At 49.8% G+C, this 14,988-nt stretch overlaps 1 protein-coding gene across 1 annotated transcript in view; it reads left to right on the forward strand.

Moving 5' to 3' along the window:
• Window positions 1–14,988, forward strand: part of MYH9 (myosin heavy chain 9) — a 107,487-nt gene that overhangs the window by 31,526 nt on the left and 60,973 nt on the right. The window contains exon 2 of the mRNA XM_007975646.3: window positions 8,970–9,321. Within this exon, the coding sequence (XP_007973837.2) occupies window positions 8,989–9,321 (333 nt within the window). The 5' untranslated portion in view covers window positions 8,970–8,988. The remainder of the gene's footprint in view (window positions 1–8,969; window positions 9,322–14,988) is intronic.

Genomic DNA, 14,988 nt, shown 5'->3' on the forward strand with positions numbered 1-14,988 from the left:
TCTGAAGGTGCCTCTTGCCTGCCTGGGGAGGCACATCAGTCTCTTCCGCCTGGTTGACGGGTTTACTTTTAAATTGGCTGTTCAGGATCTTTAAAGCACAGACCAGCGGGTGAATCTAGGTCAGATCTCTTAGAATACAGCATGTTACAACGGCTGTCATTCCTTGGTGACAATGCCATCCATAATGGCCATTTTTATGGGGTCCTGGGAATCATTTTGCCCTGAGGACGTCTGTTTTGTTAAGGAGATTTGGCCCGTGCACTTCTGAGATGGGGGAGGATGACGACTGAGAGGTCTGGCTTCATAGTGCAGCGTTCGCTTATACGAACCCCTTCAATCAGTGGGCTCAACTGGGGGCAATTTGTCTTCCCCCCCAACCCTCAGCTTCCACCTTTGGTGATGTCTGGAGACATATTTGGTTGCCACAACTGGGGACAGGGTGTGACTGGCATCTAGTGGGTAGAGGCCGGGGTGCTGCTCTGCTGCTAAATACCGCACAAGGCACAGGACAGCCCCACCACAAAGGATTCTCTGGCTCCAGATAGCCGTAGTGCTGTGGCATCGTTTTGTATGTGGTTAGTGAGCGACCGTACCTTCTTTCTGTACATTGGCCCTTTTTTTTTTTTTGAGACGGAGTCTCGCTCTGTCGCCCAGGCTGGAGTGTAGTGGCCGGATCTCAGCTCACTGCAAGCTCCGCCTCCCGACTTTACGCCATTCTCCTGCCTCAGCCTCCGAGTAGCTGGGACTACAGGCGCCCGCCACCTCGCCCGGCTAGTTTTTTGTATTTTTTTTAGTAGAGACGGGGTTTCACCGTGTTAGCCAGAATGGTCTCGATCTCCTGACCTTGTGATCCACCTGTCTCGGCCTCCCAAAGTGCTGGGATTACAGGCATGAGCCACCACACCTGGACCGTTGGCTCTTGCTTTTCTCCCTCGGCCCAGAATACTTTTCCACCATCTCTTCCCTTCCCCGTCAATATCTCGCCCATCCTCCAGGACACAGTTGAAATGTCACATCCTCCACGACACTCTCGCTTGAGCGTCCAAGGAATTGTCCTTTTCGCTTTGTTCCCATGGCAAATTGCGTGTTCCTCTCCTCTTCTTCACTGAGTCTGTGGTGGAGCTGGTTGTTGACGTGGGTCTTCCTCTCTGCATGAATGTTCCACAGTGGTAGGCGTCCTGTCTTGTCATTATGTGCGTTTAAGGAATACATGCTGCATTAAGCAGCCCTGTGAGGCAGGGAAGGCAGCAGAAAATATTATCTGCATTTACAGTTGAGGCCAGAGAGGTGGCACCGGCCCAAGGCCACACAGCAAGAAGTTTCGGCTTTCATCCACACGGCAGATCCGTCTAGCGGGTGCTTACTGCCTTTGGGTGTTGGATTCAGCAGTGAACAGGACAGAAGGAAGCCAAGGAGCTTGCTTTCTGTCTACTCTACCACATTGCCCAGGTGGACACTGCATCTAGTTACCTAGACGTGTGCATGCCCGTCCTGCTGCGTGACCTCATTAGAAACCCCTTGGGATCTTTATGCCTTTGTCATGATCTTTTTGCATGTGGATTCTCTACGTATTAGTTGATTGAATAAGTGAATCAAATGAGCTTGAAAAATTCTACATTATTATAGCAGCTGCTTTCAAAGAATCTCTTTTTTTTTTTTTTTGAGATGGAGTCTCACTCTGTTGTCCAGGCTGGAGTGCAGTGGCATGATCTCGGCTCACTGCAACCTCTGCCTCCTGGGTTCAAGCGATTCTCGTGCCTCAGCCTCCCTGGTAGCTGGGATTACAGGCACGTGCCACCACGCCTGGCTAAGTTTTGTATCTTTAGTAGAGACAGGGTTTCACTATTTTGACTAGGCTGGTCTCAAACTCCTGACCTCAAGTGATCCACTTGCCTCAGCCTCCCAAAGTGCAGGGATTACAGGCATGAGCCACCACGCCTGGCCCAAAGAATCTTTCTTAACAATGGAAGCCAGCTACTTTGACAGTTTTATTTAACTCAAAACCAGCGGCTGCAAGGAGAAAGAGAAAGGACATGTTCACCTGTATTCTCCAGGATGGGAGTGGGGAGGGAAACAAACAGACAGAGGGGCTGCTTGCATACGTCAGTGGTGAGGCTGGAATAGGGCTTTCAGTGTCTGGGCTGAGGCCGCTGGGGTGTCTGAACTGAAACCTTGGCGTGCCCAGGGCCATTGGAGATTGGTTAGGTTAACTCCCGGCAGACTGGGCACAGAGAACTCAAATGGCTCACCCAAGGTCACACCCCCACCTTCTTAGCCCCCAGCAATTTAGGTTGGAAGGATGGAGTCCCTTGTGCAAGCCAGCATGGGAAGATGGGGTTTACAACTTTAAGGTGGCATTATTAAAGTCTGCTTAATTAATAAGGGGGGGTTCTCTCTTTGCTTCTTGTAGCCCCTTTGACCTCACCAGGAAGGCAGCTAAAGGGGAAACGGAGCAGGGAATTGAAGCCACACGGGGCTGAGTCTGACCCTAGGTTTTGTGCCTTGTCTGAGCCCCATTTCCCCCACCTGTAAAATGAGTATATATGTGCCTCATGAAATTATTGCAAGGATTGAGTGAGAGCACACAGCGCTTACTAGCAGGCCCTCGGTCTATGCAGCTTTGTGATGAAGGTGATGACTTGGACGCTCCCAGCCTAGAACTTGGCCCATGGAAAGGTTTACATCAGCCCTCGTTGTCTGGGAGTGGAAATGCTCTCAACGTTTCGACCAAAGATCTGAGAGTAGAATAAATTCTGTCTTTAAGGTGCTAGCTGTTCATTTTCCAGACAAACCCACAAATAAGTAAAAAGAGAAATGGAGGGAGAGAGGGAGGGAGAGGATTCTCTGGGAAAACAGGGAGAAATAAAAGATCCATATGGATGTTTGCGGGGAAGGGGAGAAGGCAAATAATTGAGGCATTACATTTTGGGTTGAAAGAAGATGTTTTTGGTCAACCTATTTACTTTCAGTTTCATCATTTCCTGAGAGTCCTAATTTAGCCTCTGGTTGTGTCCTGCTCGATTATGGCCTAAAAAGGCAACTGCTTGGGTTTCTTGGAGTTGGACTGGCACCCGCAGGAAGCCGGCGGGAAGGAAAGCGCTGGGGGATGGCCTCAGCCAGATCCAGTCTCATCTCCAGGGGCGAGAGCTGCTTGCTTCCTTCTGAACCTCTTGCTGGCCTGCCCATTCCCACAGGAGCTCGGGACTTTCTGAGCCCTGGAGATCTTTCCTCTGTGTGTGTGTGTGTGTGTGTGTGTATGTGTGTGTGTGTTTTAGTGGTAGACGATGATGGTTGGTTGCTTTCACATGTACATCCTGCTCAAATGGCAGTGCACATCGATTCAACCCTTTTGAAAAACAACTGGATGGGACATCCCAGGACTGTAGAAATGTTTGTATGTTTTTTGCGCCTGTAACTCCACTTCTGGAAATGTATCTGAAGGTGATGGTACACTAAGGCTGGCCGTGGTGGCTCACACCTGTAAGCCCAGCACTTTGGGAGGCCAAGGCAGGCAGATCACGTGAGGTCAGGAGTTCGAGACCAGCCTGGCCAACATGGTGAAACCCCATTTCTACTAAAACTACAAAAATTAGCTGGGTGTGGTGGCGGATGCCTGTAATCCCAGCTACTCGGGAGGCTGAGGTGGAGAATCGCTTGAACCTGTGAGTTGGAGGTTGCACTGAGCTGAGATCATGCCACTGCACTCCAGCCTGGGCGATAGAGCAGCACTCTGTCTCAAAAAAAAAAAAAAAAAAAAAAGATGGTATACTGGATAAGAGGGTGAAAAAACCTTGTAAGTGGTCCTTAAAAAAAAAAAAAACATACTTGAGAATATGATGCAGCTATTAAATGATGGACATTGAGGCCTTAGAGTCAGGAGTTCTAGGTTCAGGTCCTCATTCCCCCAGCTTGTGTGACTGAGTAGAGTTCCTTTCTCTCAGGGCACCGCTACATCATCACCTGTAAAATGGGTTGGATAAAATTGATTAACAAGCAAATCTGAGGCTGGGTGTGGTGGCTCACACCTGTAATCCCAGCACTTTGGGAGGCCAAGGTGGGCGGATCACCTGAAGTCAGGGGTGCGAGACCAGCCTGGCCAACATGGTGAAACCCCGTCTCTACTAAAAATACAAAAAAATTAGCCTGGCATGGTGGCATACGCCTATAGTCCCGGCTACTCGGGAGGCTGAGGTGGGAGAATCACTTGAACCCAGGAGGCGGAGGTTGCAGTGAGCTGAGATCGTGCCATTGCACTCCAGCCTGGGTGACAGAGCAAGACTTCATCTCAAAAAAACAAAAACCAAGCAAATCCTTGCTCTACAGGAAAACAGTCATAGTAAGTAAGGAAAATACAAAATCTGAAACTCTGTCCTCTGCCTGATAGTTAAAAATCAAGTGTTTCCACGAACCAGGTCCAGAAAGAACCACGCAAAGAAAGAGAAAACTGATTTTGCAAGGAGGGGAAGGGTGGTAGGGGGAGTTTAGGAATTTAGGGGAATATTTTTCTTTTATTTTCAAAAACCTTTATATTATGGGCAGTTTTAAAAAGTTTTGGCCGGGCTAGTGGCTCATGAGTGTAATCCCAGCACTTTGGGAGTCCAAGGTGGGCGGATCACCTGAGATCCAGAGTTAAAGACCAGCCTGACCTAAAACCCCGCATCTACGAAAAATACAAAAATTAGCTGGCTATGGTGGTGGGCGCCTGTAGTCCCAGCTACTTGGGAGGCTGGGGTTGCAGTGAGCTGAGATCTCGCCACTGCACTACAGCCTGGGCGAAAGAGCGAGACTCTGTCTCAAAAAAAGTTTCAAAGAGGCCATTTAGCACAGCCCCAGGACAGAGTAGGGAGGAGTGGCTGCACGCTGGCTGCTGTGTTTGATAGGCTGCCTCCTGGGTATCCTGCTGTCGTGCCCCTTACTGAATTTTTAGCAGCTCTTTACTATCCCCCATTCATAAATGAGGCATATGGATTATAGATAAGGTGGTTTAACTCACATGCATCCTGGAGAGATCTGAGTATTAACCTGACTGAACACACTTAACACACACACACACACCCCACGCCCCCAGGGGCACAGGAGCCTCCTCACCGGATACAGATGGAAACAGCAGCTCTGCTGCAGCCCTGTGGCTCCCCGTCATTGAATGTGGCTAATCCTGCCCAGGTGGGCGAGGGGACTTTCATAGAAACTCCACTATTTATCCTGACCTTTGCGGCTCTCCCTGCTGGTCTAACCCGTGTATTGATCTTGGCGCTGCTGCTAACCCACGTCATTCTAGCAGAGTCGCTGAAACCAAATAGCCCTGTCCTTGGCCAGGCTGAGCAGAGCCCAGCCTTGCTTAATGAAAAGTTCTGGGAGGGAGGTGCCCAGGCAAGCAGGGGCTGTGACCTTCAGCTGGAGCCTTGGCCTTTGGAGGCGGGGGGTGTCCCTGGCAGGATGCATTCCCTCTTCCTCTTGCAAGAACTATGGCGTGGTGGCCAGGCCTCTGCTAGCCTTCGCGTGGACACCACTGACCTGTGACTGTCCCCTGCCCTCCCACCAAGGCCCGAAAGTCGGGCAGGGTGAGGTTCTGAGGGCGGTTGGTTGGGTGGAGTTCCTCCCCGCCAGCTGGTGTGATGTGTGTGACCCTCCAGAGCAGATTTCCAGGGCAGTCTGAGTGCCTGGGCCCTGCAGCCCGAGGGAGGCCATGGGCTGCCGAGAAGCCAGACTACCAGATGGGTTCTTTGCTGTTAGGGTTGGCATTGCTGGGGTGAAGCAGAGTTTGAGGAGGGTCAGAGCTCTTTCTGCCATTGCTGATGGGCTGCAAGCTTGCTGCCGACAGTAGCGGGCTGAAGGAGTAAATCTTGAGTTGTAACGTGCCTGCTTTTTGATGGGCCACGTGGTCCACACTGGGAAGGCTCACTCAGCCTTCCTGCCTGCCCGATAACATCCGGTAAATATTTGTTGAACACTCTGGAATGCATTCCTCTCCACCCCCCACATCACACTCAGCTCATGGGGACAGTTAGGGCCCAGCTCCAGTGCCAGCCTGGCTTCTGAGGGACCCCAGGCACAAGTGTTCTGGGAGGAGGCCAGGCACAGGGGCCAGATGTCCCTGGGTTAGCATCCTACTCCATGCCTGGGCTGGGCAACTCTGGACAAGTGACTTGCCCTTTCTGAGTCTGTTTCCTAGTTTATGAATTGGGGAATCTGTTTCCTAGTTTATGAATTATGAATCTTGAGACAGCTCTTTCCCAGGATAGTTACCAGTTAGGTGAGGTGGTGAATAAACTGAGCTTGGTGCTGGGAGGTACTTAATAACTGTCCCCTGCCCCTTCTGCTCTCGGTAGGTATCTCATGAGGGGCACTGATGTCCTCAGATGGCTTCATTGGCAGGGTCAGCAGCATACTTAGGATTTTGGGGCATGGGGTTCAAGTGAGTCTCTCTCTGCTATTCATGGAGTTATCCTTCGTGGGTTTGGGGTCTATGAAAAGGCTGAGAACCAGCAGCCCCTGAGACCTGTGTTCTGTGATTGCTGCAAGGTCTTGAGCAGGCAGGGACGCGATGGGGAGACTTTGGGGAGCCTGGGTGCTGGGACGCTGGGGTGCCTATTGACTAGTTAGTGGTCAGACACATGGTAGGGAGGCAAAGAACAACTAGGATTTACCTGGCGGGGAGAAACCTTGGATTTGCTTGAATGGACTGGCCAGGGTGGAAGTGCAGACAGCTGAAAATAAGCTGGTGGTGCCCTGGGGGCTGGTCCTGGCATAGACCCTAGACCTCAGACCCGCAGCAAAGACGAGGGGTGGCCAAGCAGTTCACAGCCACCGTTCCTGTCTTGTTTGCTCTGACTCACTCTGAGCCCGGCCTGCTCTCAGGGTGATCCTTGCAGAGTGGATGTACCCCCTGGTCCCCACAAGGGTCTGTGGAGTTTGCCTGTGTTGGGAATGTCAACAGAGCCACCGGCTGGGGCAGCTGGTGACGCTGCCAAGCTCTGTTCCTGGGACTTGTGTCCCCCCTGGCAAAAGGGAGCCAGCAAACAAGTTTTTTTCCTGGAAAACAGCCCCTCCTGGAGTGAGTCCAGGGGAGCCCCTCGGCCTTGACTGAAAACTGCTAATGAGCCCAGATGAAAAGTTCTGGGCAGCCTAGACTTTTCCTTTTGTTCTTTCCCTCCCATGCCCCTAGCCACCTTGGGATCCAAGACCCTCTTGGAATCTGGAAGCACGAAAGCCCTTGGTATTCTGTATTTGGATCTGGGGACTTTCTGAATTGCAAGGGCCTGAGGGGAGGGGGCTTGATCTCAGAGGGAAAAAAAGCACCTTCCTGATCTTTCTTGATTTCCCAGCTGGAGCTGGACAGTGAGCTTCTGGGCTGCCTCCTCTGGTGGCCACGAGCTGAGTCTGTTTTACACCATGGTAGCCACCTCAGGCGATCCCAACCTGCGCCTCTGAGCAGGAATAACGACTGTGTTAGCCGTGGAAAGGCCACAGGACTGAATGACTATGGAAAAGCCCGTTACATCCAGGGAACTTGTTTCCTCATCTGTAAATTGGTGATAATAATAGATACCTTACCTGATTTACCGAGTTGTTATGACAAAGACCTTTCGAGATAGCGAAATATGTGTGAAAGCATTTCATAAAGTATAAAACCACATAGATATATACGGCATTATTATTTTATGTCATTTTTTTGAGACGGAGTTTTGCTCTTGTTGCCCAGGCTGGAGTGCCATGGCAGAATCTCAGCTCACCACAACCCTCGCCTCCCGGGTTCAAGGGATTCTCCAACCTCAGCCTCCTGAGCAGCTAGGATTACAGGCGTGCGCCACCATGCCTGGCTAATTTTGTATTTTTAGTAGAGATGGAGTTTTTCCATGTTGATCAGGCTGGTCTTGAACTCTCGACCTCAGGTGATCCGCCCGCCTTGGCCTCCCAAAGTGCTGGGATTACAGGCCTGAGCCAGCGTCCCCGGCCTATTTTATATCTTCATTTTGCTGATGAGTTTTGAAAAAAGCAAACACACAAGAACTTAAGTTCTCTTGGCCCGTGAATTGTGAGGGTCACTTTTGACCTTAGTGTCCCCAGAGGGAAGCACTCTTAGCATTCTACATGTTTCTTGGAACCTGGCATCTTTTCTCTTTGCTTTTTTTTGGGCTGTCTTATCAAGATGGAATTCAAATCTGGTGGCAACATTTATTGGTGTTTTATTTTCTTCTCTTGTCTTAGTTGACTTCATGAAATAAGAACAAGTTTTTTAAACTGGAAACTTCCGCCATGTGGGGTTGTAGTCAGTTGCGTTTTTTGGCTGATTAGAAACCTGTTTTTGTTGGAAATCCTCCTAACTGTGTGGCTACTTTGCTACCTTTCTGTGTGTAGCATAGCGACTTGGATTGCATCTGTCCTGGAGACTCTTGGTTACGTTCATTTGGCACGATAGTTTTCTTGATAGATTTGTTTGATTGTGTGTTGACCCTAGGGTGATACACCTTACCTTTAATTGCTAACAAAATCCCTGCTATCAGCCTGTTTCTCTGTTGCCCAGGCTGGAGTGCAGTGGTGTGAGCCAGCTCACTGCAGCCTCCGCCTCCTGGGTTCAAGCGATTCTCCTGCCTCAGCCTCCCGAGTAGCTAGGATGACAGGTGTGCACCACCACGCCTGGTTAATTTTTGTATTTTTAGTAGAGATGGGGTTTCGCCATGTTGGCCAGGCTTGTCTTGAACTCCTGACCTCAGGTGATCCGCCTGCCTTGGCCTCCCAAAGTGCTGGGATTAAAGGCATGAGCCACTGTCCTGGACCCAACTTATTTTTTCAGTGATGCACATCTTTATCCCAAAAGTGTGGAGCAAGAAAATTGTACAGCCTGGTTATACAGAGTTTTATTGCGTCTTAATCCTATACAGTTTGCAAAGAGAAGAGGTGTGAGTATGAGTGATCTTGTGTGGCTGATGTAGTTGTATGTAATGTGTTGTCTTTTTCCTCCCCCTTAGGTCCTGGCTGTAAGTCACCATGGCACAGCAAGCTGCCGATAAGTATCTCTATGTGGATAAAAACTTCATCAATAACCCGCTGGCCCAGGCCGACTGGGCTGCCAAGAAGCTGGTATGGGTGCCTTCCGACAAGAGTGGCTTCGAGCCAGCCAGCCTCAAGGAGGAGGTGGGCGAAGAGGCCATCGTGGAGCTGGTGGAGAACGGGAAGAAGGTGAAGGTGAACAAGGATGACATCCAGAAGATGAACCCGCCCAAGTTCTCCAAGGTGGAGGATATGGCGGAGCTCACGTGCCTCAACGAAGCCTCGGTGCTGCACAACCTCAAGGAGCGTTACTACTCAGGGCTTATCTACGTAAGTGGCTGCCCTGGCACCTTGCAGGATGGGTCTGAGGACTACAAGTGGGGGCGGGCCAGGTCTTCCCATCACCCTCACATGCCTGGGCCCTGGCTCTCTGGTGGAGAAGGGGTCTGGAAGGAGTGCTGGGTGACATCCTTGGACTTTGACATCTGAACATCCTAGTGGGATGTTCCCATAACATTATTCTTTTCCCTTTGCAGCCAAAAACAAAACAGGAAGCGTGTTTTAGAACATATGTAGGGAGAAGAATATGGCCCTGTCTGAGGGATGCCCACCCACTGGCCTTTGTCCTCAAGTTTTGGTGGAGATATGAAGGTTCAGGTCAATGTTGTAGGTTCCTTCTTTTTTTAAATGTTTAAATTTTTTTTTTTTTTTTTGAGACAGAGTCTTGCTCTGTTGCCCATGCTGGAGTGCAATGGCATGATCTCGGCTCACTGTAACCTCCATCTCCCAGGTTCAAGTGATTTTCCTGCCTCAGCCTCCCAAGTAGCTGGGATTACAGGCCTCTGCCATAATGCCTGGCTAATTTTTGTATTTTTAATAGAGATGGGGTTTCACCAGGCTGGTCTTGAATGCCTGTCCTCAGGTGATCCACCCACCTTGGCCTCCCAAAGTGCTGGGATTACAGACGTGAGCCACCGCTCCCAGCCTCTTTTAAAAAATTTTAATTGTTTTTAATAATATCTTTAAAAATATCTTTTAAAATTTTAATTATTTAAAAAAATATCTTTAAAAATATTTTTTATGGCCGGGCGTGGTGGCTCACACCTGTAATCCCAGCACTTTGGGAGGCCGAGCTGGGCAGATCTCAGGGTCAGGAGATTGAGACCATCCTGGCTAACGTGGTGAAACCCCGTCTCTACTAAAAATACAAAAAGAAATGAGCTGGGCATGGTGGCGGGTGCCTATAGTCCCAGCTACTCAGGAGGCTGAGGCAGAAGAATGGCGTGAACCTGGGAGAAATCATGCCACTGCACTCCAGCCTGGGCAACAGAGCAAGACTCTATCTCAAAAAAAAAAAAAAAAAAAAAAAAAAAAAATATATATATATATATATATATATATATATATATATATATATATAAATAAAATATCTCATTTAAAAGATTTTTTTTAAGATAAAATATACTATTTAAAAAAATATTTTTTAAAATAGCTTTATCTCTTTGATTTCTTTCCAATAAGCCTTTGCACTCTAAAAATGTAGTAGATTCCTTCTAAAGTAGGGAGTGCCATCTCCTGGTTTCCTGCTTTGTTCCTCTTGCGTCACCGGATCCCCTCTCACTTCACCATTTGCCCCAAGCCCGATTTTGGTATCTCTGCCATCTTTTTTTTTTTTCTTTTGAAACAGGGTCTTGCTCTGTTGCCCAGACTGGAGTGCAGTGGCATGATCACAGCTCACTGCAGCCTCAAACTCTTAGGCTGAAGCGATCCTGCCACCTCAGCCTCTCTGGTAGCTGGGACTACAGGCCTGTGCCACCACGCCTGGCTAATTTTTAATATTTTTATTAGAGACAGGGTCTTGAACTCCTGAGCGCAAGTGATTCTTCTGCTTGGGCCTCCCAAAGTGCTGGGATTACAGGCGTGAGCCACTGTGCCTGGCCCATCTTGTTCTTTACGGATGCATGTTGGTGTGGCTTACTTCACTAGGGAGGGTACTTTGAGCAGAGGTGAGCCACCAAGAGTAAGACTTGCTCTGGGACTCTGTCCAGCACTTGAGTGCTGGTCCCTTGCCAGGCTTGACCAAGGGGAAGTGTATTGAGAGTCCAGCATGTGCAAAGGGCCAGCACATGCAGCAGATCAGGGGCGTCATTTTCTTTCTTCTGGCAAGAAAGAAATGGAGAAAGACAGCCCATCACCAAGTTAGGAGACGGGGAGATGAGCATTTATGTATGCTGGAGGCAACAGGCTCTGGGATCACAAAGTCCTGTCCAATATCAACCCCAAATTCCTCTGTTCAACTCAAAGATATTTCCTTCTGGTTTTGTCCCCAGTGGGAAAGAAATAGCTGCTTGTTATTATTCCTAAAATAGCTCTTTATTTCTTTATGCTGCTCTAGCCACCTTGAACTTTGGGCTGAATAAAACAGTCCTCAAAATGTTTTTGACCTAGAGGAAAAAAACCATCAAGAGGTTATTATAGGCCGGGCATGGTGGTGCATGCCTGCAATCCCAGGACCTTGGGAGGCCAAGACAAGAGGATTGCTTGAGCTCAGGAGTTTGAGACCAGCCTGAGCAACATGGCAAAACCCCATCTCTACAAAAAATAACAAAATTAACCGGGCATAGTGTGGCGTAGTCCCAGCTACTTGCTGGAGGCTAAGGTGGGAGGATCGCTTGAGCCTGGGAGGTCAAGGGTGCAGTCAGCTGAGATTGCACCACTGCACTCCAGCCTGGGCAACAGAGTCTCAAATAAAAAAAAGAAAAAAGACTATTATGGCCTTCCCACTTTACAGATGGGAAGACCAACTTTCAGACTGAGGGATTTTGCTCATGATCACATGTGTAATAAAAGGAGGTGGTGGCAGGCTCATTCCATTACAGAGACAGCAGCTCTCAAAGGGTCAGCTGTTTAATTTTCTGTATGATTTCAGAAAGACTTAAGCACATTTCTACGAGGTAGACTCATGCTTCTGAGTGCGCTGCAATGTGCTAAAGCCTTCAGTGGAGCCATGGGGCATTTTATTTGCCCGGAATTCCTGACAAGGACTGCATTTCCTTGTTGATTGCTAAATCAGTCTGTGACAACGAGGTCCTTGTTTTCTGCCATTGATGCCCACCCTTTGGGGATGAGCCTGGCTTATCAAGGACCTATCAACAAGTAGATATGTGGAACAGTCTCCTTTAAAGCCCATCCTTCTTTTTTTTTTTTTTTTTTTTGAGACGGAGTCTTGCTCTGTCGCCCAGGCTGGAGTGCAGTGGCCGGATCTCAGCTCACTGCAAGCTCCGCCTCCCGGGTTTACGCCATTCTCCTGCCTCAGCCTCCCGAGTAGCTGGGACCACAGACGCCCGCCACCTCGCCCGGCTAGTTTTTTGTATTTTTTAGTAGAGACGGGGTTTCACTGTGTTAGCCAGGATGGTCTCGATCTCCTGACCTCGTGATCCGCCCGTCTCGGCCTCCCAAAGTGCTGGGAGTACCGGCTTGAACCACCACGCCCGGCCGATAGCAAGGAACTTAAGCACGGTCACACAGCCAGGTGTTGGCCAGGCTGAGACTGGAACTTGGGTTCCTGATTTTCAGCCCAATTATGTCTCATCTGTTTCTTGATGAGATTATCATGTGGACCAAATTAAAAGCCCCTGTCCCTAAGGAGTATTAACCACTGAAATTCAGACTTAGTGACTTGCAAGTAAATGAACAACAGACTGTGCTTTAAGGAAGCACAGTGTCTGCGGCGGTGACATGGGAGCCGCAGCCTCATTGTCTGGGATTGAGAGGTGCTCCTCTTGGCAGGCTTTATAGCTTATGTCACCCCCACTCTGCTGTGCCACTAAGCTGAGACGGCCTCTGCTCGGTAAAGCAGAGCCCTTAAGTGCTACAGTTGGAGCCTCTAGGACCTGGTTCAAATCCCAGTTCTGCCCCTTACTGACCATGAGACATAGCTACATGGAGTCTCACTTTCTCATCTGCAAGGATTCCACGGGAACTTTCTAAAGCGCCCAGCCAGCACCTGGCTCGGGGCAGGGCCTGGGGGCCTGGACTCAGGCTGCTGATGTGTGTTACAAGTGAAAGTAACTCCTGTTCCTCTGCTTAGCTCTTTATTGGTGCGTTTTTAACTTGAGTCTCTTTTGGGATCCGCTGGATATGAATTAAAACAAGCGGAGCACCTGAGCCTGCCTGAGCCTGCACAGAGCCTTTCCCTCCCACAAAAGGGAACAGTCATTATTCAGATATATTCAGTGTTAGTGGCTGCGTCTTTCCTCTGCAAGCCACACGTGGAGATTTTACTGTGGGTGGGCGTGGTGGGTAGTGCCTACGCCTTTTCTCCAGAACGCTTTGGCTGGAGGCATTAACTCTCATTTTCGCTTCCTTGCTGTCACCTCTGGTGTGCAGTTGCTCCTGCCTCTTACCAGCCTTCTTCTAAGCATCATCACTAAGAGGCCCATTGATGGCCTCTGCAGTCACTGTAGTGGAGACCCCAGCAGGTGCAGAGCTATTAAGATGTCAGCGCCCCTGGGCGGGGCCGCCTGGGCAGGAGGTGCTGCCTCATTCACGGTCTATCTCTCCATCAAGCTTCCAAATCATGACCTCAGGAGCCTTCGTGCAGCCTGTTTGCCCAGCATTGTGGGCGGCGTGGCTAATTCTGAGCCACAGCTGCTCTGTCTTTTTCTTCAGGGGGTGAGGCCCTGGGATGGGGGCGGATGGGCACAAAGAGCCTCTGTGGCCTGTGAATGGAGCAGCACCATGGCGTGGCCGCGCCGCGTGGGAGCAAAGCCGCTTTGCTCGATGTCTTGCCTCCACGAGCATCCAGTGAATCTCCTTCCTCCCACCTGAGCCTCAGTGCTCATTCCACAGGGCTTAGCTCCATCATCACTAATTTGATGGGATTAGCCCAGAGAACTTGGAGGTCCCGTAGACCACTCCACAGGACCATCTGCCCACCCAGCTGTCAGAAAGACTTGTCCTAATGACCCGCAGTCCCCTTCTGCTGTCAGCACCAGCTGTTTGCAAACATCTGGCTCCATGGCACTCCCTTAGTGTGTGACCACGTGTCCTTGATTTTCCTGGGCTGGATTTCCTGGAGTGTGGGTTTTCTCAAAGTCCAGGAACAAAGCTTGATTGTTTCTGAGCTCCTGGGGTGACCTTGCTGTTCCCTGGCCTTCTATCTTGTCCCCATTCAACATTCACGCAGAGGGAAAACCAGAATAGGCTACCGCTTCTCTTCTTCCTGAAATGCCCGGGCCCGTAGGTTGCCAATACCGTGTTTGCATTTCTTTGCCTCAGAGCTTTCCTGGTCTCTTGTGAAAAGAATAGTTGGAGGGAAAACAAGTGACTAATTATCCCAGGAAGAAAGGAAATCAAGGGCCCTGCATCCCTTTTTCCAAGCAGCCAAACATGTTTGTCCATTTCTAAGCTCAGCTGCTCTTTTCTTTTTAAGAGACAGGGTCTCCCTCTGTCACCCAGGCTGGAGCACAGCATTGCCATCATGGCTTATTGCAACCTCGAACTCCTGGCCTCAAGTGATCCTCTCATCTCAGCCTCTTGAGTAGCTGGGACTACAGGTGCATGCCACCACACCCACCTAATTATTTTTTAATTTTTTGTAGCGATGGAGATTTGCTTTGTTGTCCAGGCTGGTCTTGAACTCCTGGCCTCAAACGATCCTCTCACCCTGGCCTCCCCAGGTGCCGGGATTCCAGGTGTGAGCCCCTGTATCTGGCCTCAGCTGTTTTGAATACATACCATTGTGTGGTTGGTGGGGCCCTCTGCGTTCTGCCTTTAGTCTAATTGCTGCCTGGAAGTTCCCTGTGCCAATAGCCTTTGGCTAGTGCCTGAGAAGAGCCTTCTCTTCATGACTGGTTCCTGTGTGGACCCTGTCTTTGGGTTCATCCCCAGTTTTGGAGTGACTGGAAAGGGCACAGGTCAAGGGGGCTGGGTTGACCCCATAGTGCATGGACTGGTGGCTGCTTCATGAACAATCAAGGTGCAGGCCATTTGTGA

Source organism: Chlorocebus sabaeus, chromosome 19, assembly GCF_047675955.1.
Source record: "Chlorocebus sabaeus isolate Y175 chromosome 19, mChlSab1.0.hap1, whole genome shotgun sequence".
NCBI classification, from domain to species: domain Eukaryota; kingdom Metazoa; phylum Chordata; class Mammalia; order Primates; family Cercopithecidae; genus Chlorocebus; species Chlorocebus sabaeus.